This window comes from Anopheles arabiensis, chromosome 3, assembly GCF_016920715.1.
Source record: "Anopheles arabiensis isolate DONGOLA chromosome 3, AaraD3, whole genome shotgun sequence".
In the NCBI taxonomy this organism is placed as follows: domain Eukaryota; kingdom Metazoa; phylum Arthropoda; class Insecta; order Diptera; family Culicidae; genus Anopheles; species Anopheles arabiensis.
Window position 1 is genome coordinate 46,632,312 of NC_053518.1, and position 27,643 is coordinate 46,659,954.

General features: G+C 42.7%; 1 protein-coding gene across 1 annotated transcript in view; it reads right to left on the reverse strand.

The window, feature by feature from the left end:
* Positions 1 to 1,007: 1,007 nt before the first annotated feature.
* The window catches only part of LOC120904867 (serine-rich adhesin for platelets-like), a 48,223-nt gene continuing 21,587 nt past the window's right edge, over positions 1,008 to 27,643 (reverse strand). Inside the window, 11 exon segments of the mRNA XM_040315294.1 lie at positions 1,008 to 6,061; positions 7,052 to 7,266; positions 7,855 to 7,957; positions 16,435 to 16,557; positions 16,965 to 17,107; positions 19,251 to 19,378; positions 19,508 to 19,604; positions 21,405 to 21,558; positions 22,477 to 22,595; positions 24,155 to 24,321; positions 25,413 to 25,561. Coding sequence (XP_040171228.1) covers positions 5,738 to 6,061; positions 7,052 to 7,266; positions 7,855 to 7,957; positions 16,435 to 16,557; positions 16,965 to 17,107; positions 19,251 to 19,378; positions 19,508 to 19,604; positions 21,405 to 21,558; positions 22,477 to 22,595; positions 24,155 to 24,321; positions 25,413 to 25,561 — 1,722 coding nt within the window. The 3' untranslated portion in view covers positions 1,008 to 5,737.

Consider the following 27,643-nt stretch of genomic DNA (forward strand, 5'->3'; position numbering starts at 1 on the left):
GAAACATGTTTGTAGAACAGACGAACAATCAATTACATATGCCTATAGTTATTGGGAGGCGATCCCGTGGTACAGTCGTCAACTCGAACGACTCAACAACGTGCCCGTCATGAGTTCAAGCCTAGAATGGGCCGTCACCCCGTAGCAAGGATTGACTATCCGGCTGCGTGGTAATGAATTACGTCTCGAAAGCCTGGATAGGCCGGCAAGTCCGCGTAGGACGTTACGCCAAATAGAAGAAGAAGAAGTATAGTAATTGATGAAAAAATCGTCCATGCGACGAATAAACGAATTGATAGTCCGTATAAGAATATAGAGAGAACTGTCATTCTCGTTTGTTTATACTCGAAAAACGTTTTTTGACATTCTTATTCCCAAACTTTAGTGCCTCCGTAGCGTCGTGAGTCTGACTACCCGACTGCGTGGTACTAAAGGGTTTTCACACTTTATCTCAAGATCATGGGATACTTTCCCGAATCTGTCTTATACAATGCCAATACTATGGCATGGGGCTGGAAAAATTTGATGATATCGGATGAATTTACACTGTTCACACTCGTACACACTGTTTCTGGCCCAGGACATGGCTCCAATAGATGTATTTTCATATATTTAATATTGTTTCACCGACCAAAGTGACTAATTGATCTATTCAGTGATCGGCAAACTTTACAACCGAAAGAGCCAAATTCTACAATAATGTTCATAGAGTTTCACGTGAAGAGCCAAGAAATTGTTGAACCAAGAGAAAAATGTGTGCAAATTATATGCAATATATGAACTGTTAAGAGCCGCCATCTCGATATCAAAGAGCCGCACTTTGCCCATCGCTGGTCTATCCAAATGAGTGAATTGAATCCATGGCAGCGATTTGGATAGGTAACACACATGACAACAAAACCACGGAAACGGTTCAAACGGTAATACTTACCTTACTTTTTCAGCACAAAATTATTTTCAAAACACACACACACACATAGGTCGCAAGAAAATAAATATCTAGACAATTAAATTTTATAACAATTTTCTTGTTTATTTTGTCACTGTCTTGTGTATTACTTATTCATGCATTTAGAAGGTAAGGGTTGTTTGGAGCATTGTCCACCTTCCGTCCCCTGTCGGGTAGATGGTTTTGTTGTTGTTGTAGTGTATGAATAAAATACTTGTCATGTACTTCTACTACATTATGCTATCATCTCGCACACACCTCGCACCCCATCCGTACGGTTCAAATAGATGCTGCCAAACGCTACCTCTTAAACAGTTATTGTGAATGCAGCGCGTTTTGCACGAAACAGAACCTAAAAACACCATTACCACAAACAGTACCATGGTCACATGAGGGGGGAGGATGCAGTTTTGCTTTATATTTTTTGGCAAAAATGGTACTATTTTTGACGATAGTGAACTAGAAGCATTTGTTTTTGGCGGAAGGAGGTTCTTTGCCTTTGTTCTCGTTTAATGCTGTGCCATTTGCTACTGCTCATACCCCGGTACCGGGGTACCTTTCACCTCATCAAATTACCACATTAAATATTGTATTAGCTATCTTAAAAAACCACCGCTTTGAATGGTTTTGTGTTGCATCTTTGATTTAAAGTCTGTACGAATTTCTTATCTTCTGCTTATCGCTTTATCAGTTTGACGATTGCCTAAGAAGGTAGAGCAAATTGGAAAACAACACACGAGCTAAAACAGGAAGCTATTGATTGGCAAATTGAAATAGAAAGAAATAATTTTAACCATAACATATAGTAATGAATGATATAATTTTAATTAATGTAGGCTATTAAACAGCAAGCCTTTGTTTCGTTATTATTTTTTTAAACAAATGCCTGTACTGGTTATAATTTTTTTTAAATAATCTGCCTTCTATTACTTAGTTAAATGTTCTCATTCAACTTTTACACAATGTACGCAAACAATGCAGGACAAACGGATACAAACGGAAGCAATTTATGTAAAACCGCACCCAACACACTTCGTTTCAATTGACAGCGGATCAAATTTGGGATGTGCTTTGTCCATCTTCTAGCTCGATGTCCGCACGGCATTGATTTAGCAAAACCTTCCAAACACCTCTAGCACTAGCACACAGTCGCGGGTAGAAGAGCGTACGGTAAAGTAAAAGTAAAACATGCTCCAACGGACGACTGCAATTTATCATTTATGGAGGGATTGTATGCATTTAATGTTTTTCGACGCCTCACCACCTCATTCATCCCTGCTGCAGGGGTTGCTTTCCATCACGCTCAGACAGCATCGAAAATCAGTGAAGCATCGCCATTCGCTGTGTTTGCTTGCTACGCGGCGTTCTAGTTATTTAGATGTTTACGCAGCACACATGTACACGCATGCCAGTATAGCAGGGAAGCATACACACCCATCGGCTGTATCAAATATTTTCGATGCTACAATTATTGTGCGATTCATGTATGTGTATGTACGTGTATGTGAGTGACTGTGTTCAAAATGGTTTATTAGAGTGCGTCCTGTCCCATTCACAAGCAGCGTAATGGTACGACGTGCATGGTTCCGTATGGTAGGCTTCTATCTGGTAGGTAATAAATTAGTCCAAGATGGTGGTACGCGTTTCCATTCGTATTTTAGTATATTAGTTTGGCAATTTCCATTCAGTTGTCTCGCTATGCGGGGGTGTCTATGGGTGAGTGTGTGCGCGCGTTGCGATTCTGTCCTATTATCTACGATAAGATGTGTACATTTGATTAAATCCTCTATTGCAGGTAGTCGCATGGAACGCAATTGATACCTAAAATTACTGTATCCCAACGCTTCCCAAGCAGCTCGATGTACAAGGATACGCTTGGCGCACGCACGAACGCCGCGTGGTTCCTTTCCGCTACGCTTAAAAGCTCTATCAAGGAAGCTACGTTGTGACATGGTTGAAGATTCGAAAAAGGGTTTTTGTTTGTTTGTTTGTTTGTAAATTGGCTTGACTGTGTTCTATTTCACTAGCGAGAAAAAAGCACTGGAAATTGAGGGTAGAGCTTAGATATTACAGTTGTTACAATTACCAAACCTGCACAACTGAATTAATGTGTCTACCATCAGTTTAGCGATACTCCCTAACAATCCTACTCGTGAAACAATTTGTATTAAGGCTGGAATAGTTGGAATCATCCAAACACTATCGTAGGACAGAATGGCAAAAGTGTTGTTAATTCTACTCTTTAAATAGCTGTTGGCCACTAGACGTTACTTTCTAGGATGAATTGGCCGCATGTTTGTTTGTTTGTATGTTTTGCTTTGCTTTCGGTTTTGACCATGTCAGCGAGTTAAACTTTCTCGATTTAGTTTGGAATGGAAAACGGAAAGAGTTAGTTAGCCCTCTGTACTAAGCAACTAGCTAGTATCTAGTATGGATGTATGCGATTTGCAACTGGCCTTAGCGTTCCGTATTCGTGTAACTTTGCTTGCCTGCTGTCTGCTCTTATGGGTTAAGTCAGGACTGTTCTGTTTGCTCGCTTGGAAGAGTTTTTGGAGTTTTGGTATGGTTTGGGGTATGTGTAATAAAGTGTTGAAAGTGGTAAGTAATTTTATCATTCTCTTGACGTATGTTGGTTAGCTCTTTTGTTCACTCAATGTCAAGTAACTGGTATTTTAGCTAAGATTTTGGTAGCTTAAGAAAAAGTCGTATGTATGTTTGTATTAAGATATCAATGAATTTTGCTTGGTTTTTTTGTTGTTGCTGCTTTGCCTCCTCTCAATAGTCGTGTCCCCTTTTATCGTTTTCTCTGTATTTGTGTGAAACTATTACACGCCTGTTTCGTAAAGTTGGGCCATCCTTTCCGTGTGTGCATTTCGTTCGCTAACATATGTCGCCATCATATCGCTCTTGCGTAAAATTAACTTTCTTATTCTAGTATATGCATCGAATGTTGCTACATTCTTCAAAGAGATTCAAAATATATTGGCACATTTTGTCCACCACCACCGCACACCAGAACCGGCCGCCTGAACTGGTACGGACACACATCGACATCAATATGAACGGGTTAAAATAACGCTTACGTACGTAACGATTAAACACAAACGTGAGCTAAACAAACGCTAGGTTACGCCATACCATTTCAAACTGATTTTCCAACTAGCTCATTGTTGAAAGAACGTTTGCTTCACTGAAAATTCGTCCCTTTGGACGTTAAGCGTCCCATTTCTTACTAACATTGTGCGCTTGTATAGTGAACAATCCATTTCGACAAGATTCCCTTACTCCGTTCTGTTCAGATAAAGCTTTTCATTCACTTGTGTGCTACGGTCTTAAATTCAATGAAATCTTATCCATCTTTTTAGGTCACTTTTTGACAACAAAACCATTCGAAGCCTCGGACTCACATGATGACCTTTATTCCCTTTTTTCCAAATAAAATTATCCTTCCCCCTATGGGAAGCTGTAGGAAGAGAAAGAGAGAGAGCGAAAAAAGCCATATTTAACGCATTATGCTCCAAACATTCGTTGGTGAAGGTGCGTAAAAAAGGGGCGTCTGACCCTTGAAAGGACCTCCTACCACCCTTGCTGAAAGGCTACCCGAGGAGTTTCGAGTTGAACATGAAAGTTATCGGTACGGTGATAAACGAATGTCTCCAGAGAAAACCGGCAGACAAACGGTACCATGGAATGTAGTTCTAGTATTTTTCTTCTTCATTCACCTCCGAACTACGTCAAGATCATGTATTGGACAAAGTGACATCTGACGGTCCCGAGCCATCGTGAACCAAAGTTTGGAAATTCCCTCGGCTTATTCAGCATCAATTTATGTGCGGATTCTTATCGAAATGTATCTGCATGCTCTTTCGCTATCTGTTTGGTTATTTAATCCTTAATGTCCAGTAATGCTTTGTGATACACATCTTTAATTTCCGACCTCTCGTAAAGTGATCATTGCATCGACAGAATGCTGTATGAAAAGTATGATTTCATTATTTGTTTTGTTTTTTTTTACAATATAAGCCCAACTTACTGCGAAAATGTGAAGCATTGTTTTTTCTCCCTTCAAACATAAAATTAACAGCGAACGATTTAGAATAAACACTAATAATACTGGTATAGCTGGTGGTAGGAGCTTACGTGTGCCACACAAACAATCAAATGTTGCATACTTTACACTCACGTTCGTAGCTATCGTAACACTAAGTAAGTTTCACATACGTTGCATGTCTCGCTGAAAAGGCTTCCTAACATGCGGGCGGGGATCTTTGGAGGGAGTTTCTTCATTGTATTAATTAATTTTTTAACGTTGTCTGTTCCAACAAACGTGCGAATGGTTCGCGTTTTTACTCTGTTTTCTTTTGCTACTAGCGTCTACTACACTTATCTTGAACGGGAAAACACATTGTCACATTATCATATTGTACTTGAGAAATGCGGAACAAGAAACAGAACTGAAACAAGGTATCAAATTCTGTACGCCAACCGTTGCGCTATCCATACTTACACACACACACCTTCAGCTGACCAATGTTGGCATCGTGTGCGAATGAGATTGTACCAGCAGGATCAAAGAAAATGCCATTCCCATTCGCCCGGTGTCGCTTACCATCATTTTCCCGTTTGGTTTTGGCGCAGCGATTGCACCACCACCCTATTTCCCACCATACTTGACACACACGCACTCCACCTACCTCGCATCCTACGCCCGCGCGTATTAGCACGCGAACTCACAACACCTGGGACGCGTGCCTCGCTGTCCGTTCGTTGCGCACCCCGCTCATCTCATTACTGTATCAACGGAGCGTTCTGGGAGTCTCCAAAGTCGACCGTGTAGTACATGTCGTTCTCCAAATTCATCGGCAATGGTTTGTTGATTATCCGTTCCGGCTGCAGACCGGAGTACGAGCTGGGCAGCTGGTGTGCGTAATTGTAGTTCGGGTTCGTGTGGCTCTGGTGGTGATGCGGTTGCTGCTGATGTCCTTTGCCGCTCAGCCAGTGACGGTTAGCGTTGGCCGGCTTGGCGCGGCGCCCGAAAATGGGAATGAGCTGACGGTGCTTGGTGGCAAAGTGTCGGTAGCTCTGGTGCACCTTGCAGTGACATGCGGTTACCTTGTGTAAGCGAACAACGAAAGAAGTGTAAAGCTGGTTATGTTGTTTGAATGTCGATGGCGGATAGTGAGATAACGTGCCCGAAAGTGGAAAATCAGTTATGGATTCTAGGCAGCCTTGCGGTTTTAATAAAACAAAATTAGCTTTAACGAGTTTTGTTCGCTGAAGAGTGTTTTATCGAAATAGTAATCATAATTTAAACCATTTTCCGTTTCAATTATGCGTGAAGTTGAAATCGAACATAGGCAGCACACGTAAGGCAATTCGAGTTTTTGTACTTGTTTCAAATGCGATGGCAATATTCAATGAGTTTAACGCACAAAAAAAGTAAATCATCTTATGTAAATCAGCTGTTGTATCTTATCTTATTATTACTAAACTACAAAACCTGTGAAAAGATGTATCTTTCTATCAAATCGAGAAAGTAAGTTCTAGAAAATTAGTAGTAATTGCTATAACTTAACAACAAATGTGTTAAAAAAATGAGAATAAAAAATAAAAATGTACAACAGCCCAACATCAATATCAGCACACTTTGCTACACAAGCCATCATTATTTTCATTCTAGCCTCGTACCCCCTAGAGATTGAACCCGAAAGGACATGAAAGTTGTTTCAGTTTTTCCTTCTCTGCTCTCGCTTGTTGCTCAACGCATCGGTTGTAGCGGGTTCTTGTAGCGAAGTTATTGACTTTTATCAGCAATCGATAGGTCCGATAACTAATGAGCACCCATGCCCACTCATGTTTGTGGTACGCGTTCCGATGAGTAATAAATTGCCAGTTACCCAACGAACCTTTGCGTCCGGAAAGGAAAATGGCAAAAATGCGATTGATGGAATGTGTCCCGAGGCCAACGTTTTCTCGTGCGCGGGGAACCGCGCGTAGCAAAATAAAAAGGTGAAGGACGGGGATCCGTGTAAAAAGAAACGTAACAAAACCAACCTCCCCAAGCCCGTGAGAAACGAACCCACCGCCGCCCCCCGTACTTACCACGATGGCCACGATCAAGATGGCGGTGGCCAGTGTTCCGGCCGCAATGTACGCATTGTGTAGCTCGATTGCACTGCTGTGCTTGCCGGTGTGCGCCACAGCCCCGTCGTCCCCGTACATTGTGCTGCCACTAATGGCACGCAGCCCGTTCTGATTGGCCAGCGTGTCGGACAGCATCTCGCTCGAGCTTACCATTGTATCGATGACGAAGTTTTCTGTGGAGGTTAAAGCGAACGTAATGATATCATAACACCCGGGAGATTAGGAAAGTTTTCGCCCGAACGCGGTAAGGATGTGTTGATGCCATCCGAGTCGAAAGAATTGCTGCTAGTGCCTTTGGGAAGGATTGGGAAAACGACAAAAAAAAACACACGAATAGACTGAAGAACTCAATGGGTCACACTCCCAGAGCGCTACGGATGTGAAGCGGCAACTGTTTAATTTCGCTCGGTGAAAGTTTCTTGAAAAATGGTTAACTTGCTTTGGGCGTAATCCACCAGGATCGCACTCCAATTTGTTCCGTTCCTGTGGGAATTTACCTTCAATGAGGGTGATGTGAGAATGGAACGCACACTGAAAATCGATACACCATAGCACCATTCGAGCAAACTGAGCTACATTATTATTTTACAGCATGAAAATGAAACTTTTCAATAACTATACATTGCGTTTATCTACTTTAGACCCACACTAGACATTCATTGTAACACTGAGGATATCCAAGCGCACCCTCTCATTCAATCCACGATCACGATTGGCATCTTTTTTTAATGATAATTTTTACCATTGGCACGGCCACTTACCCTCGCACATTTTGCCGGTGAATCCTGGACGACAGGCACAGTAGAACGATTCTTCCGTAGTCCAGCAGGTGCCACCGTTTGCACAAGGGTTCACGTTGCACAGCTGTTGTAGATGAAACAAGTGAAATTGTATGTTAAGGTTGGAAGTTCAATACGTGCGGGTATCATTTTATCAATACGGTTCAGCTGAATGATGGTGGTATGTGTGTGTGTATTTTTTGCTCTCAATCTGGTCCCTTATTTAATGGCCTGACAAAGGGTTTCGATCATCTGGTTTGCATTTTCTATGACCCTTGAAAAGTGTATACTCGCACAGTTGGTAAGCACTGGGCACGAACTGTCGCATCGTCCGACATATCCGAACGTTGGCCCAGTAGCGCTCGACGAAGAAGGCAGATGTGGTGGGTGGACAGATAGATAGATCGATAGATATCGTTCTCGGGGGTTTTACAAGGATGGTTCCGGTTTCTGTTACATCCTTTCCGTATGCTACAAACTATGTTGCTGTGCAGTTAACGCACCAATTGGTGCGTAGAGAATGACCTCCATTAACTCGAGCCATCGAGAGGTTTTAATCGCTTTATCCCACACATTTTGCGATGTATTTGTTTTTGCAATTTATTAGATAATGGTTATCATCGTTCCAAGAATTTTTTTCATCGCTCTTTATCTTAGTAATTGTATTAATAATATTTCAATTATGTTTCTACAACCCAAGATGCAAATAGGTTTTGTTCTCAAATGAACTAGCACTAGTGAATTAAGTGATGTTGTCAGCTTTATAGTTTGAGCAGCATATGTTGAAGAAATACGAGATCGTAAGTGCACAATTCTAGGCCTCGTTTGTGTGGAAGGACAATGGAGGAGCTGATATATCGACGGGCTATACGAGATGTAAGACGACCCTACTGTCGATCAGCTTATCAAATTCGTCAGCCTCCGGTGGGCTGAACATGTCGTACGCATAGAAACGGACTACCCATCTTAAGTATTTTTAGGCCATCTAAAAGGATAGAGGAGGAGTGGTAGGCCCAAATTGGGATGACAAGATGGCGTGAACGCATTAAGGTCGGGATAACGGATTGGACGAAAGCGCAAGACCGTGAGCGGTTTCGGATACTACTAAGGCAGGCAAAGACCGCAAAGCGGTTGTAGCGCCGGATAAGTAAGTAAGTAAGTAAGTAAAGTGCACAAACCTCCCTTAAAATTCGCTTTTAATAATTCAAATTTCAAAAGTTTCTAAACAGTTATTATTTGGAAAAGTTTAGTAAGTCTATTTTACTATTTTAGTAGTTTTAAGTTTAGTAAGTTTAAATATATAACAGTGCAAAGTTGTTGACTTTTCTTAGACACAAAACAATAAAAGATCATTCAACATACGATCTATTCAGAAAATATTAAAAAAAAGATTAAATCAATCGACCACTTTTTCACAAAAAATTGATAACAAAGAAACAGTGCACACAGAATTAAGAAGATATTTTCCTCTTTTCCGATGCGTATAGGTCCTTATATCAGCACACTTGCGACCCTGGAACCAATAATTTAACTCTTCATACAAATTATATCAAAAAGTCTACCAAATAACGAGGTTCTCATATAACGAGTGAGTCACTGGAACGGATTAAACTTCACAAATTCTGTAAAATATGAATTTTTTTTTGTCGTAAAGCTCCAGAATACATAAACCATCCTCAAAATAACAATTAACTGTTCTTTATTATAGACAAAATTGTCCTTAGACGCTTAAATATATTTTGTTACTGATGTATTAGCGTTCGGTGGTAGAACCATTCATTAAAAGGCTGCCAAAATAAATACATTTAATGTATGTAAATCAGATATGTTTGATGAAAACTGTTGTAAAATAACGGCTCTTTACAGCCATTTCTTATGATTAGTAAAAATGTGAATTTTATTGCAAAAAAGGAAAATGACTTGCATATATGTGATTAAACTGCAATACATTTTTACCATTTCCTACTGCATCACAAAATAATAAATAAAAATAGTTTTTTTATTCAGGAGGAACGTCTTCGACTGTGTTGCTTAAAACCATGAAATCTTTAAAAAATAAGCATAAAATCGTACAAAAATATAAACAATTATTCATCGTAATTAATTTGTCCCAGAGAAAGTATTACACTGCTTTAGTACTGGTTCGATTTTCCTTACAAATTGGTAGTTCAAATGTTCAACTATTTTTTATTGATTAGAGCTTTAGCAATGGAATAACCTTTTCTCGCGTAAGTAAAGCCACAATCCACATAAACTCTAAAGAATAAAGTTAAAAACTACAATTTATGCAGTACTTTGTATGTCTCTTATTTTACACTTTTTTATTTAAGAAATTCGATTCCAGGAAATATTCACACACTTTCAAAGTTTTTTAAACCAGAAAAATGTTAACACGTTCCGCCGTGTTTACAAAGCTACCGAAAAATATACCAGTCACATGGGCATATGATGTAGCTGCGCAAAAAGCCATTAAAATAAACACCCAGACAATAACGCACAAAGCCTTTCGGATGTGATTTGTGTGCTCTGCACAAGAGAGTCCCACGCCCCTCCCCCATTTCATGCTTCCGATGTGTTCCAAGAAGCAATCACAACATAACGCCGATAGGAAAAACTTTGGCAATGGTGGGCCCGATTGGCGGAACCGTCGGCTTGTCGGCATGGTTGGTGCTGGGAGGAAAGCAAAAGGCTTAAAAGAAAGCGGTGAGATTAATTGGTTCAACACCGATGGCAAACAATGTGTCAAACCAGCTGAAAAAGCTGATTTCAATTCATGGGCGCTTAAGCACGCCAACGTACCGGCGCAAGTCTGAAAAAGGTTTGCTCCCGGTTGCAGTTTTTCATTGCAGTTTTTTTTTGCTGTTCATTTTCCACTGGAATTTGTGTGTTCGAATGCTCTATTTTGACTTTGATCTCAGCCGTAGACTGTAATTCAATGTTAATGTATGTTTTATGTACCCGTAGTGTGAGTGTGTGTGCGCGGGCCAGTTGTGGCATTTCGGAAATGAAATGTAGCACGTAATTGATGTAACTGGCATTGGAACAGAAGTACAAAGAAATTATGTTTCCATAGAGGTTAGTTAACCTGGAAATAGCATTTGCCGGGGATTACATGCACTGCACGAAATGCGATCGGTGCAATAAATCATCGTTGATGAAGATGGATTCATTGAATGTTGATTTGTATCTCATTTCACAGAGATGCAAAAAGGCATGCACTGAATTGTAATGAGCATATCAAAGAGCCCAATCAAACAAATTGAATGAAACTAACAGTTTTGCCTATGGTAAATCCATTCTAAATTGATCGGGACCACTATTTTAACAGTTTGGAAATTGTTTGGAAAAAGTATCAATGATGGGATTTTACATCAACTAAATAAAGACTCATGATGCAGCAATTATTGAAGAAGCGCATCATTAAAGCTTGTCTACATCGGAAAGAAACGAGAATCAGTAACAAAATCTTGTAATTTCGTTCAATATAGTAGAAAACGTGGATCCTTTCAATTCTCACTCATCCACACAGAAACAAACCTTGCAAACTGCCACAGCCAATAGAATGGGTAAAGTGGAAGTGAATTCGCTAAATAAGAAACGAACCAAAAAACAAGAGAAACGAACGAACATCCCCTTGTCAGACGCAATCTAAATTCCTTGCAAGATGTTTTCATTCCTGTGTCGTTATATACGCGAGCGACAGGCGAGAAAAAGAAAAACGATTACCCAGATGGAGAAATATTTCTTTCCATTTGTTTTGTGTTTATGTTATTCATTTTCCGACCATGTCTCCCGGTCGCCCGACGCTTGCAGGAAGGAAGAAATAACGATAGCAAAGGAGTAGCTTACAGCGAAAGTAACCAACAGTGACGGAGGGAGGCGAAAAAAAGCTTATTGAACATTTCGTAATTCCTGTTCTCCTTTATGCACATTTTTCCTGCTGGCATGCCGTAAGCGTTCGACTTCCGGTTAAAAGGGAAGCGGAATTTCACCATCCACGACTACAGGGCTACATCGATTCGACAAGTTTATCGAATCGAAGAAAATACGACATCAAGTCCCAGTATCTGACAGCCATCTACCGAGAGCCCCGAAGGATGACACTGAAAACACGACGACACTGATGACGATGTCGAAGTGGATGACGATGATGACGTTGGTTGAGCCGGGTGACAGTTCGGGCAGGCGGGTTTCGCACCGCAATCGAACCTGGAATGTTCGACCTCGACCGCGTCGCAGCAGGGTCGATCCGCCCAGAACGAAAGAAGGCAAGGCGACACCGAAGCTTTTGCAATGCATACAAATATGAAAGTTATATCTGATTTATTCGACGCCCAAGTATGTTGGTCCCAACAAAACCGTGAGTTGTTTATCGTACGAGCAGCAGTGCTCCGAAATGTCCGACATGCACGAATGAAAAAAGGGCACAAGTAGGCGGCAATGAAAAAGGCGGCAAGTAGATCATGGAACGCAGCAACGCGCACTGCCACTTTCGGAAGAGCAAAATCAATACAGATTAAATCTCTCCCGGGAGTGCTGAAGCGGAGAAAAATATCGCATCACAGCAGCAGCAGCAGCGTCGGTAAAAGTGGTAAACAGTGCAATGGTGCTTGTGCCGTGTGTACACTTTTGCACGACGCTACGATGGGAACGAATAAAAAACACATTTGTATTGCAGCCGACTCTCTGGAGGGAAAGCAGCAAATGGGTAGCAAAGCTCTTGTCAAGGGTTTATTACATTTTTCGGATCCGGTTGGTACCGTCGAGGCAAGTGTCTTAAGATGGCTCGAGTGGCTATCCGAACCGATTTGATCAAGGTGAAACAGGGCGTCTCCATTTCGACATGCAAATGATGCCGCATAAGAATCAAAGTAAGCGAAAAGCTCCATCTCTCTCACGAGCTTCGTTTGATCAAGTGTATTAATAGATGAGATGGAATTTGGAAGAGTAATTTACTGATCCTTGGCAATGTTCTGTAAAATTGATTGATTGGGCATAAAAAATATGAACTGAATTAGAAAAGGACGGCTTTTTCATTATTTCAGTCACAAAACAGTAATTTGCAGCATGCATATTCAACGACCGGGTTGTTTATCCATAACAAACTACCAGATATTCTTCACCACCTTCTAATTTGCTTGTATACCTAAATTCTTGTTTCTTAAAAACATTTGGTACTACAACTTGAAACACTTTTCCACCACCTAATATACACATTTCACATACAACTAATACGTATAAAATAGAAAATAATGATTTATATGGTCTCAATGTAGAAGTTAAAGCTTGGCTAATAACCACTAATTCTGTCCTTTCTAGAATTTAACTAAAAAAATATAGAGGTTAACAGACTTTTGACTGACAACTTTCAAATTAAAAAAGGCTCGGTTGACGGCATAATTAAGGTGAATGAAAATATTGTTTTTGTGTGGAAACAAAAAAAAATCTCAGTTAAATCTGAGCTTCGCCCAAACATCATATGTCTCCATAAAAAGGTTGCCGCAACCGCAAAGAGACCAAAGAGAAAAGATATTTCTGTACTCGGCACACGTAAAACATTTCAGCACACACGTGGCAGCTGCCGGGACGGAGCGTAAATGTTGGACCATACAAGAAAATTCATTAAATATTTACACTGATACTTTATGCGCTACGCTTTCAAGCTCAACACTCGGCAAATGAAGAAAAAAAAGGTTTTAGCGTAACCATATTTCTTAAGGTGAATGTCATTCAATGCTCGCACGCGCCTGCTAATCGTTTATTCACAGATTATTTAATCAGCATATTGTGTGACGCATGATTCTCCTGGGATCGGAACCGAGCTCCATGTATAATATGAAAACCCGATTTGCCACCCAACGACCGGGTTGTGCTGAGTTTGTGAAAGATGAGCAGCAATATGGCGATCCGGATAGCTGTATTAACTTAAAATTAACACCATCATACATTATTCCACCCCCACGCAACTCCCCCCCCCCTCCGTACCTCACCATTTTATAAGCAAACATATGGCATTCGTTTGAAACGTTTGAAATTCTAGCCGTGTCGCGTGATCCGTACCGTACCGTTTGCGAAAGGCCACTGTTTTGAAAAGGGGTTTCGCCCAAACAAAAAAGGTTGATTTTCCGGCCGTTTTTTTGGGGTTATAAAAAAGCAATAGAAAAGAACTAGGGCGGACCATAGTGCGGCTTAAGCTTCGGAGCTTCCTCTTTCTTTCAATCAAAATGATCCTCAAAGCAAGAACAACACTCGCAACCTCAAAGTCCATCCTTCCAAACTGCAAACGGAGTGTGGCAGTAGTAAGAAAACATTGGACCGAGCGAAAGTTGCGTTCCTACGTGAGGCAATGGAAAAGCTTCTACTCGTTCGGAAGAAAGGTTTTCAGAACCTTCTTCCTTGGGAAAGTGCTACCGGGTAGGGAACGACGAGAGGAACACGCTTTCATAGAAGAATAACAGGCCTCAGAAAATCTTTCCTCTTTTTTGTGTGTAAGCCGGTGGTTTACGGCACAAAGAGAACAATATATCTCACGGATAGGCGTAATATTTTCTCCCATTTAGGACGAAAAGTTCAGCCTCCGGGCGGGTGACACCGGTGGTTGGCTGGCTGGCTGGCTGAGCTAAATGGATGCTCGGTAAGTTGCGACGGGGCTTCGGACGACCGGATCGGAACGCAAAAGGTGACGGATGAGAAAGTCCAAACAATCGAACCAAGCCATCGGCACAGGCCAACCGACCAACTACCAAAAACAACGACCAAAAAGCCTCCAACGCAAAAAGCGGAAACTGCCCGCGCGATGATCAGAACGAAAAACGGGTGCTGGGACGGCTCAACAAAAAAAAGAAACGAGGGCAAGCGAGAACGGTGGTAGAAAAAGCCAGTCGAATAACGAAAATAAGTGATTCCCATTTCCAGGTCCCTGGGTAAGCTGATTTATGTTTTAATCCTTTTTTCCGTTTCTACGTCCGCTCCCCGCTTCGGGCATGCTGGCTGCTGATGCTTCGGGAAATGAAAATACCACCAATGGGTTCGAGGGGCAGTTGGAAAGGGGACATAAAATACGAAGGTAAAAAACAGAAAGAGGCAACCGAGAAAAGCAGGCGCGCTGGAGAGAGAGAGGGCGGGGGGGCATGAAAAAGGGACCCGATGAAAATGGCCGCAGAGCGGTTGACTGCCGCACGGATAAGTCATCCGCACTCATTCAATGATTTGATTTGTGAGCACGGTCGGTTGACGGCTCGGGTACGCCTGGCCGGTTTACGAGTCGAACCTTTGATTCTCGTACCTTTCGTACCGTGAAGCAAACACTGCACACTACGAACTGTGTTGGACTTTACGCTGACTTTGCCGATAGTTTTCACCTGAATCAATAAAAGCTTTGCGGTTTCACCTGCAACGATCTGCGCTTATGAAAAAGATTGACAAGCACAGATGCAGCGTATTTGGCGAGTGAGCTATCGTTCAGTACAAACCATGGGCACGATATAAGTTTGTTCCGATGCAGCGGATTAACTTAACAACAAAGTCAGTGTTAGTTTAAATTGAGATACCCAAACCCCAATACCCACCCACCGTCCGGGAACGGTGCAGTCATGAATTTTAATTAGTTTTCAGCTGATTTTGTATGAAGATATAGGATCATAATTATGCTACCCACTGCAGCCACCGCGGGCTCTATCGTGCCCATCGCTCCCCTCCCTTGACTCCCAGCTCGGGCAAGCTTTCGAACCGAAGAATTTTGCAAGAAATGCAGAATGATGCAATAGGCACCGAACCGTGCGAACCGACGGCGGATGGGAAAGTTTGCGGGAAAAATAGAACAAAAAAAATGGACTCTGCATGGCGGTGGCGCCACCGTGACACGATGTAAGCGAGGGCGGCTGCAACGGCGTGCAGCTCCGGTCGGATGCCGTAATGGCGGATAACACGCCACATAAATCAAACTAAACGACAAGATAATAGAGTGTAGAAGGAAATTTGATGAAAGCAGCGAACAGAGACGAAAGCGTAATGCAAGGTACCGCAGCTGGTCTACCGGGTGCCGGGTAGCGTGTAGAATGGCGAAACAATCTCCGCCAAAACTTGACAAACTTGCTTTTAAAGTTTCGACTTCTTCGCTGTTTGTGGACACCGGAAACCATCCCTTGCAACAGCACATCTCGGTAGACGGTTGCATCAACAAATGAAACACTTGTGCAGTGCAGAGTGTTGCGTGCGTAATTTTCTGGAAGCTGGAAACCATCAAGTGTAAAGCATTCAAACTGTTATGGCCCAGCGGCTTCGTGCGGTAAATGAAGTCAGTTTTAATTGCAGTTACTCGAATAATGTGTACTAAATAACGTGCTTTGCGAAATAAATCAAACATTCCAGTTTGAAATTGCCCAGCAGCTTAGTTCCTATGAACGCTTGGCTTCATTGGCCAACCAGCTAGCTGCGGAGCGCCGAGTGTACAGTTTCAACATGTCAACAAACTAACCAATGCGCATTGTCTGTTGGGGTGATGAAAATTTAACTAAACCGTTTGCTGAGCCGCGCTACTACGCCTTCATTGTTTGCACTTACCGTTCGTGGTACTTGATTGCAATCTGGCCCATTGCGACCGCCGGGACACTCGCAGGTAAAATCATCCCCATGGTCGATGCACCGGTGGCCGTCCGGGCAAGGATCGTTGGCGCAAAAATCAACCTGCAAATAATGAGAACATCATTAGTGTTGTAAATCGAACGTGAAGCCTCTGCGAAGTATCGGAAACACCCCCTCAATTGGACTCCCATCCACTTGTACCCTGCGCTTGTACTCTCGGCACTAAGCGAACAATTAAAATCTTCTGCACAATTAATTCTGGACGTCATCGGCCGGGGGGTGGCATGATTTAAAATAAGTAGCACAGCGGTGCAGAGCGGTGAGCGGAGTCACCGGAATGCGAGCAACACATGACGCCAGAACACAGTGAACGGTAAATGATTACTGCTCCTTTTCGTGCCGGATACAGCCAGTGCAGTGTGCCGAACACTACGTGCCCTGATCCATTTCCCGGGCGGCATTAGATTTATGCAGACCCGCCAGTCGGCAGCGATCGGTGCGAAGCTTACCTTAATATGACATCGTTTGCCGGTGTAGCCTCGGGTGCACTTGCAGGAGAAGCCGCCGATATTGTCGATGCATTGGCCGCCATTGATGCATGGGTTCGATTCACACTCGTTGTACTCAAAGTTGCACAGCTCGCCGGAGAATCCTGCAAACCGGGGCGACAACAAAGGGCGATACGGAGGTTAGTAGCGTGCAACGGGGCAAGGAGATTGAGATTGAATGGGCTCATAATGTTAATGTGCCATGGCAATGAATAATTGGTACGCCTCCGGGTACGTTCGGGTTTCTTTGATTGCGCAAGAGAACTAAGCGTTTCTTTGGATCGTTCGATGTTCATTAGTTTTGTGAATTCTATGTTTGTAGAACATAATCATACGAAGGAGGTGTTACTAAGAATGTAATGGAATTATTATCGTCTACAGCTTTTCTCAGCAATATCCAATCAACTGCGATTCTTCCACGGAAGCTTATTCTTCTGTTTTTTTATTAAATGTTTTCAACGTTCATGAAGTATTGAACTCAGGTTTTGTATGCAAAAAATAGAGATAACAATTATACAAAACCGTCCAATTTTTTAATATCTGTATATTTTAGACACAAAATAACCAAATAAGTTTGATGTCATCTTCGGTTTTATAAAACTAATTGAATTTGCGGCACATATCACACGGATTAATAAAATAAAGCTTCTATTTCAATACTTTCCTATTGAGTGGATTGTCTGCCCATTATCACTTCTCTGGAATAAATATGTTTCAAAACATCTATTTTGTTATTTTGAAATTCAGAGATTTCCCATCTCGCTGTACAGTATAGTCTCCTATACGCAAGACTAACTATCCTTCCTATAACCAAACCAATCTTCTCACTCGCTACGTTTTAACACTTTAAGCGCCGCGTCATATGAAATCGCATGACGGTTTTGCTCACCGCTCAGCTTTGTATCTGACGCTCAGTGATTCTCTTGAGAACGAATGAGGTAGGAAAGAGAGAACGAGAACGACATGTGCTACGCCGCTTATCGCAATGAAACAAAAGAGTGAAAACAATCGCACGACAATTTGTCGCTCTCATCGCTCTCTTGCCATGCGCTACGTGCTCACTCGAAAAACTGTGACGTCAGGCCGGCGGTCAAAGTGTTAAGTAGATTTTGGGGATATTGTCCCAATACGATTAACTATGGATAATCAATATGTCACTAATAGAAAATCACATTTTTTATATAAGCAGACCTTGGTCGTCAACAGTTGTTGCGTAAAAGATAAAACATAATATTAAAGCTTGTCAGATTAGAAACTACCCAACTTCTATGGCGCACGAAAGATCACACGGAGACGATTCTACTGTAAACTGAAAACGATCCTAACGACTATACACAACATTATATTTTGGTCGCTCAACAATCGACGGTTAATGGATTTGCACTACATTTTAATTATGATAACATTCCTAAAGCATTGCCACGGGGCGCAGTTAACGTTACACACTGACTTTGCATAGGAAAAGGTGGATTAATTATAAATCTCTTTGATTGGGGCAGGAAACCGCATTCCTGGAAATGCATTTCTTTTACATTAAGTAAAATTTTCATACTTCAAAAAGAAATCAACAGTTCCAATTGCATCGTGCAAAGATTTACTTCCACCACATACCAGTTCGAACCGATCTGTATCGCTGCAGATTTCTCGAGATTGTAGCTCACGAAGCTCATATTGCGAAACGGCGGCAGAACCATAATTTCACGTCAATAACATCAATTTATTTTCCATCACAAGCAAATTGAATTATTCTCCCCACAGACTCTCATTTCTGTGGATACTCGTGAACCACCACTAGCGGGTGTCGGGCGTATTTGTAAGCATTCTTGTGCACCATTGCCGCCTTCAGCTTCAGCTGCTTTCAGCGAGAAAGGTTGAGAACGTTGACTTTCCATTTACCCAGTCCCTTGACGGGGTTTGCCTGCCGCGGGCCGATGGCAAAAACTATGTTTCGGTAATGCCGTGCATCGGTGTCTTGTGCAAATTTTTCTATCATTATTTTATCCCACCCAACGGATGCCGTTCAGCACGGAGACTTCAATTTTCGGTTGTCAATCCATTACACACTCGGTGCATTTGCACGAAATATGCACGAGTGCGAGAGCTTCTCCCTATGGACCAACTGTAACTGGCAGGCCTTTTGCAGTGAAACAAGATGCATCGCGGTATTTGGACGCGACCGCACGCTCACCGATGACGGGGCGTCAGGAACATTGCGCGGAGCGTGTTTTACTGCACAAGCTTACTCACCTGGTTGACAGAAGCAGCGGAAGCCATCCTCCTGGTCGACACAGATACCGTGCACACAGGGCGACGATTCGCATTCATTCAAGTTGTGCTGGCACAGCGGTCCAGTGTAACCGGAAGTACAGTCACACCTGAAGAAGGGATAGCGAATGCACGAACAGCTGATTAGTGTGGTGCACTATGGGTGGGGCTATGGCATTATGCTAATTGGGTTGAGGGCTCCGATGAGACATTCAAACGCCATGACATGGCACACTAACCTGAAATGTGTCGAATTCCCAACACAGGTACCACCGTTCAGGCACTGCGATGGGTTGCACGGATCGGACTCGAATTGACAGTTTTTACCGGTATAGCCTGTAGGAGAAGAAATGGTTACGTCAAAAAGGAGGCCACAGAAACAGGATGCCAAAAAACTATAGTACAAAAGTATAAAGAATACTATTAGATTGGGGACGAACAACGACGAAAGGAAGAAAGAAGAGCGAGAGAAAGAACGAAACAAATTTGTCCCAATTGTATGGTTTGACCTATTGACTTCTCTGACTCCGAGTCTAAAAAGGTTGCAAATGTAAATACGACACATCAAAACCCGGACCGACCGGGCACATCCATCACGCGATGAATGCAGTGGACCGTTGCTGCAGCTGGGCGTGGGAGACCGTTACGCGAGCGCCGGAATTCGGGGCATCATTGGTCGTAAAATATTCAAATCGGACCCACATAAAACCGAAACAATTCCAACCGCCGCAAAACCCGAAAAACAGCCAGCAGGGCTGCACGGAAAGGGCCGATCCCACCCAGGTTCAATATTTTATCGATACGCGCGGTTCGGGTCAGGTTGACTGTTTTCGATTCGGTGATGTATCGTCGTCGTCAGGATTCGGGAGGATGTATTAAAAAAAACTAACAAACCGAGCAAAAACATCTCCATCTATGCACAAATTTGCTGGCTTTTTTTGCAAACGCTTATATACGCCAGCAGAAAGTGAGGGAAAGTGACAAAAAAGAAACCGCACCGCACTACTAGCAGCGCAAGGAAACGCAACGCAAATGCAAATAAAACGCGCAGCGATATAAATTTTTATACGATCCTGATTTTCGTCCCGTTTCTCGCGGCGCTGAATGAAATTGAAACACACAGGCACACATAAACAAAGCAAAAAAAACTCATTGGCAGTGGCAGCTGGGCGGCGACACGGCGTTCCGGCATGCCGGTCGGGATTTGTTTGCAATTGCGAAACGCCGAACACCGGCGCATAAAGAGCAGGATTAGGCATTAAGCTTGTTTTACTTTTATTTATGTTCACTGTTGTTTTTTTTGCCCTGGCATTGTTCGCCTTAAGTACCCGTTGGTCGTGCGGAAGCGTTCGAAAAGCGTTTTCGGAAAAATAGTGTTCGGCTTTTGATGCACGACGGTGCTACAGTAATACTGCACGCTAACCCGATGCAAATTGAGATTGTTATTGTGCGGTGATTGTGGCAATAAATGTTTCGCGCAAGTGTGGGCTTGCATTGGCCATGATCGTTTGGCTGAATAACCACCGGTTTTGTTTGTGTCTATGTGTATGTGTGTGTGTTTTATGTGAGCATTGGGACTACGATTTCAGCTGCCACCGCTCCTGGAGGCTATCGTGGTAAGGATGAACGTGACTTGGTGAGTTGTTGTTCAATATGAACGGGCTACGGTTGCACACAATCAATTTGCTATTAGGAGCCATGGAAACGTAGAAAATGTGAAGTATTCATAAACAATGTTGTTTTTGTTTGTGCACTCTAACAGCATTGGAAAGTTAGATAAGTAATTTTTAATATTTTATTCGAAATATAAATATAATAAAGACTAGTTTCTCGGAGTGTGTTTATATGGTTCAGATTTGTGTATAAATTCCCCTTAACTTGTATTGCCACTACTACCAACGCGATTATTTCGATATTATAAAGGTTTATCAAAAATTATTTAGATTTTTTTGTTCTTTTGTAGCAGAGCTAAATATCGAAGAAGAAAAAACGATTTTTCAATGCTTGTCTATCAAAATGCTTGATTGAGCACCATTTAAAAAAAAATGTCGCATTGAAAGGTTTGGAAACTATTAACCGTGCATACAAAAAGCAATCAAATCGTACAATACCCGTGACTAAAACTACAACACTTACCGTACGGGCAGAGACACTGATAAGCGCTGCCTTCGTGTCCTTGTGACAAATCGACGCAGATTCCGTTGTTCGTGCAGGGCGAAGGGCTGCAGGCATCAATCTCCTCACAGTGTGTGCCGGCGAAACCGCTGCAGCATTGGCACTCGTACCCTTCCTGGAGCCGCAAAATCGTAACAAATGATCGGGGCGGGGTTGGGAAAGACACACAGATGCACATAGAGCAAGAAAAAAAAGAGATGGAAAAGTCATAGTGTGAGAAATCAATAGAAAATGCAACAATGGAACGCACACACCACCACATTTCCGCTTTCACCGTGCACTCGAATGCGAAGCATCTGCAAAACTGTGATGCCGTACAGATGAAATCATCCCGTTTTTGTAAGCGCCTCCCCCCGCATCTGCATTTCGTCGTTCTATGGCACAAGCATTTCCATCAACAGCATCAGCAGCAACCGCATCAGCAATGGCATTATCATCATCATTACCATGACAAATGCGGTAACATCTCGTTGGAAAAGATTGGGAAAAGGGAAGGAAGGATGGATGAGCTGGGGGGAGCGGATGTGCGCGGATGGGGACGCGCCAACACTCGAAGGACGAACGGGTCCGGCGCGCGCTTCGTGAGCGTCGGGAAGCGTCGGGCATAAAATGTGCTTAATGCTTTACCATCCTCCGCATCGGCTACGACAATCCTCCATTAATGAGGTCACTATTTCATTTCGGCCCATCCGGAACCGCCGTTCAGCAGTTGCTGCGCATTCGAGCGTCATCGGTTTCCGGTCATGGTCAACGGGCATAATAAACGTTGATGAGCTGCTGGATTGATTCAAGCTCACGCTAATACCACATTTGGGCGTGCGTTTTTGTATGGCTGGACAATTTTGCAGCCAGCGATGCCAGCGGGTGAAGCATTTGCTTCATACTTCTTCTATGTATGTGTGTGGAGAGGGATTTCTCTGTTGGGCTTCTTATTTCAGTGAAATAATAAACCCCCCCCCCCCCAAAAGGGAGATGCTGGCCCGACCGCGCTGTGCTGCTACGAATGCGAAACGAAACCAGCCCGCTTACTTACCATGGAATTGTTCGAGTAGCATACACCCTTTCCGGAGCAGTCAGCATTTTCGCCACAATTATCTGACTTTACGGTCACCTTCAGACGGACGCACTGTTGGCCCCACTGCTCAGACACCACTGAAATGAGAGAACAAAGGCGAAGCTGTAATGGACACCAAATGGCGCAGTTTTGGCAATGCGCTGAACCGAAGCGAACGACACCATTGAAACCGAATCACAAAGTCAGCGGTTATGAGTACGGCTGAGATTTGGGTGTGTTTTGCTACTGGCTGAGTTTAATGGAGAGGAGCACTGTATTTCAAACTGTCACGAAATGAAATGTTTGTCTTTTTAAATACCACAAGCAACAGCAGTACGAACAAATCAACGAAAACAATTAAATATATCATTAATTAAATTAAATTCACCCACAATGTAACGAAAAAGTGTAATGGAATTCATGGTTATGTTGTAATTGAGAACATATTTAATATTAATAAGTATTATGACAATTATATGTTTAAAACATGATGAGTACTAGTCGTTCTACTTATTCGTATTAGTATGTTGTATACCAAATCTAATCCTTGGTAGAAGTTTATACAAAGGCAAACTTTATGCTTTAATTCATTTAACAAATTGAACAGGTTGTTATTTAATTTATTTAGTCACTTAACTATGGGCCGGTCTGGTAGTACAGCCATCAACTCGTACGACTTAATAACATACCCGTCATGGGTTCAAGCCCCGAATAGACCGTGCCCCCATACGTAGGACTGATTATCTGACATACGTAGGACTGACTGAGTAACAATAAGTCACTGAAAGCCAAGGCTCACTTCACTAGAGTGGGTACAAGGCAGGTCTTGACCGACAACGATTGTTGTGCCAAAGAAGAAGAAGTCAATACTTGTTGGGCCTATTCAGGTCTACATAAATTACTTATCAAATGCTTATAATAAATATAATAAACACAAATTACGCAAACTTGATCCCATTCTCTACTATATCCCATAAAAGCCCAAAAAAAAAAAGCTGTAATGAAAGCACAACATAAAACTGTTTATTTTTGTTATGATTTCCATCTCATCATCCATTTAAATAGGTTGCTAAATGTCGATCAACAGGAATCGGAAAAGTTCAACTGTTATGATATGCCTAAACCCTAATCCCTCACCCCCTAAAGTAATGTCGATTCTATTAGCAAATTAACGATATTCATTCGTGTCACGTAAATTGTCTTTGCTGTTTTCTAGGCACCAAATAGATGGATAAAATACAAAACAAAAAACACCATTTCTGGACCAACGCTTCGGGCTAATCGGTCCTTCGCCTGACCGGACACCCAAGATCCACTGCTTATTTTACAGCTTCCGAAGCAAACTGGCTGTATCGGAAAAACTCCAAATTCTTGGTAGCGATGAAGTATTTCGTCAAGTTTTCTTCGTCTTGGAAACGATCCCGATGACCTTTTGGGATACCTTCTGCTACCCGTGTGCACAGGCAAACCGCCATCAGGCTCGATTCAGTTGGCCGTTAAACGGTATGTAAAAAAGAGCATATCAAAATCCTCCTAACCGTTGCGGGCGGGCCGGGGTATCCATACCCGCAAAGGGACCAACTAATAAGGCGGCACATCCAAAATCGGTGGTCGTTGCTGGAAGGCGCGAAAGAAACATGAGATAGATCTTACTTACCAATTAGTAGATTAATTCCCTCCGTCAGATCCTTGTCGTAAAGGGTGACCAGCTTCTTGCCGTCGGCCACAAGCGGCGTGATGTCGAGCAGGACGCCTTCGGTAATGTCGCAGTTTTCGTGCCCGAGCCGCGTAACTTGATAAACGGCGGTGGTCGTGTGATGGGCGCTGATTTTAATTAAAAAGGTGGACAGCAACACGGCGGTGCGCGCACGAGACAGCAAGAAGTTCGCGTTGGGAAAATGGGAAAAGAAAAATGATGATTTATTTCGTGTGCAACGCGCTGGAAAATGGTAAGATGCTCGACTGTGAGCAGCGTAACGTTCCCACCGGATACATTACCAGCTTCCGGTGAGGGATGTGAAAATGAGCGTAACCACTTGCAATAAATGGCGCTTAGATGGGGAGGGAGGGGAGGTGTTTGATATCAGTTAGAGACTGGCCCGGCTATCGAATTACCTAGTGTACAAGCAAAACCTCGAAAATGGTAAAAAGCGTCATACGGTAGCGATAAGAGTTTTCTCACCGGTTGCGTACGGCACGCGGCGAGAACCACCATTCATCATCAAAGGCAACAAAAATGGCTAAAATGAACGCTTTGGTGCTGCCGGCGAGATGCACCCAACCGTCTACCGAATCGTAGCCTCCTCTATTTGTTATTCGCCTAAAGGTTACTGCTGCTACGATTTACTGGTCAGCCTTTACGAGGAAATACGATTGCTGGGCGTAATTTTGGCTGAATGCGTAGTTTCTGTGACGCTTCCAGGTAATTAACCCGAGTAATGTAATGAAACCCGGCTCCGCTACTAAACTTTGAGGCTGAAATAGTGCAACGCAGGTGGTACGCTGGAAAGAGCTACTGCTGAAGCGTAGTATAAATAGCTACAATTTTGGGCCCTCAGCTCAGCGAGAGTTATTAATGTAATCAACCTAATATCTAGGATAAACGGAACAGCCAGCCAGACCGTACCTCCCATGCGGATGATTCTGCGAAAGTGTAATTTTAGACAATAAGTCAACCGTCAAGCCGTACTTGAGGTGAGTTATCGCCTGCCATTGGGGATACTTCTTGCCTTAACCAGACTGGCCTTGAACCTATCCCTAGGATTTGATCAAATTAGACGAATCCGTCGCTTAAATGAATGTCGCCTGTGGCGGTATTTTAGCACACACTTTTCTGAGTATTTAATATTAAGCTCACAACAAATAGCAATAAATAACTTGGCTGGAACAAATTGAGAAGTATGTATGTTACTTACCCTTCGGAGGACTTGTTGTAATTTGATGGAATTAGATGATGATCGTCAATTTCAACAATGAGCACATCGCCAGACTGAATGTCCGCTGCTCCTTCCCAGGAGATGGTGGTAGGTGTGCAGCTAGAACCGGCCGAACAGTCTTCCGGTGTCTGCGAGAATAAAAACAAAAGAGTGGTTGCATTATTAAAACTATTTGCTTTAGAAAAGTTCAAAGTTAGGTTTATTCACTATCTTAAAGTCATTTTGGAACGAACTGCGTAAAATGAGTAATACCAGCAAACAAGACATTCGATAAGTAGTAAACAAGAATATGATATTTTTTTATAATATGTTTCGTCTTCAAAGACAAAATATCCTTACACGCAAAGATACGTTGCTGCCGAAGTTTTGGTGGCCGATTCTAAGATATCTGAGACCATTCTATCTGGGCGAAATAGTCAACATTCCTTCGTTCGTTCTACTTTTGCCTAAGGGCGCGCCCATAGTTTGGTAAGATATCCCGGTTGGATGGAATGTTACAGAAGAATGCTGACGGATTTGTTCGATGGAGCAGTATCAAAGGATTTTTGGCTCATGCAGACATGGCTCAGCTTTCATGCCTTTGTATCACCCATCGCCCCCCCCCTCCAAACACCCTCTGTACTTATCAATTGTTCATCGTAGAACGGCAGTTCACAAATGATGATGGGTTGGATTTATTTCCAAGAATTAGGCAGTATTTCAAGCTATTAAGCCATCATCCAGCGGGGTTGAGTGAATATGCTGGACATTCACCCCGTCCTGGACGATCGGATAAAGTTTGCCAGTGCGCGTGCCAAAACTGATATAGCCTGCCGTATCATAAGCTTTGTAAACGTCAAAAACATTGCTGTCACGTACGCATTACATGCGGGTGGACCTTACAATATCCATCAACTTACTGACAGCTTAATGGATATCTCAGCCAGTTGTGGGATGTAGCGAACGATGGAGGTCAAGCTGTATGATAAATAAAAAGCCCCAAGGACTACACGTGCGGCTTGAATGGTTTTGTTTTTCATCCCGAGAATGGCCAGCCCATGCATTCAAAAATGAAGCAAAGCCTGGTAGCCAACCGGTAGACGGGTCATTCCTCCGAGGTGTGTAACTTAACCGAGGGTAGAGCTTTAATCGTACTTATTAGCGTATCATGTATGACATGTATGATAAATACCGATTGTACACAGGCTCGCATCAGGGACGGCACCCGACGCGAAGCTCATGCATATGCCATATCATTAAAACGGTGTCGATTGGTGGTCGCTGGTCGTAATTCTTCCGCGAGCTGGACACATTTGCTCAGCAATATGGGTGGATGAATTGTGGGATTTGGAAGCGATAAATTAACAGCGCAGATTTGCATACAAATTGAAATATTATCACTCGCACCAAATACCGTACCGGGGGTTGACCGTGCGGCAATGGTAGCAAACTCAGCGGACCATATCTTGCTACATTCACGGCGATAATCGGATTCGCGTGAAGGCGGCAGTGGAAGCGTCATGATAAGTGTTCGGCTGATGGTGACGGTGATTTTCATTATTCTGCTCCTTGAAACGAGCCATACGGCGAACCTCGCACATGTATTCCTAGACGGAAGCAAAGGGTGAAGATGCGTCGTGCAACCGACCATAAATTCGTAGCCTTCGGAACATCGACGGCTGTCATTAAGTCAATGATGATGAATGGACTACCATTTAATATCGCCCATACTAGTAGTGCAATGATCCGCTGTACATGAAAGACTCATGTACCGGTAAGGCTATGGGATACAGCGGCGGACGTTCTAAAATCTGTCAGAAATGCCAATCAAAGTCATTTGCTTGGGGAATGGCAATCACTACAAATAGAAGCACTAATTACCATCATCAAGCACATTCTTTCAAACACACGAAACGACCTCAAGTTTACATTTATCGATTTCATCTAGCGAAAAATAGTGCATGGAAACGATGCTCCAAACTTTCTTTCCCATTTCGGTTTATATTCTCTTTTTCACTGATATTCCGCTGCAAATTCTTCTTCACAAGATCAAACGTTGTTTGGGCAAACATTTAGCACAAAAGTATATTCAACGACGGAAGGAAAAAAACCCTGAATGAAGCTGAATGAATAAACCGGTCAACAAGCGCAAAAAACTAGGAAAATGGAAGCTATAAGAAACAAAAAGAGAAAACAACTTTTATCACTTTAATTTATTCCAACCGTAGCAA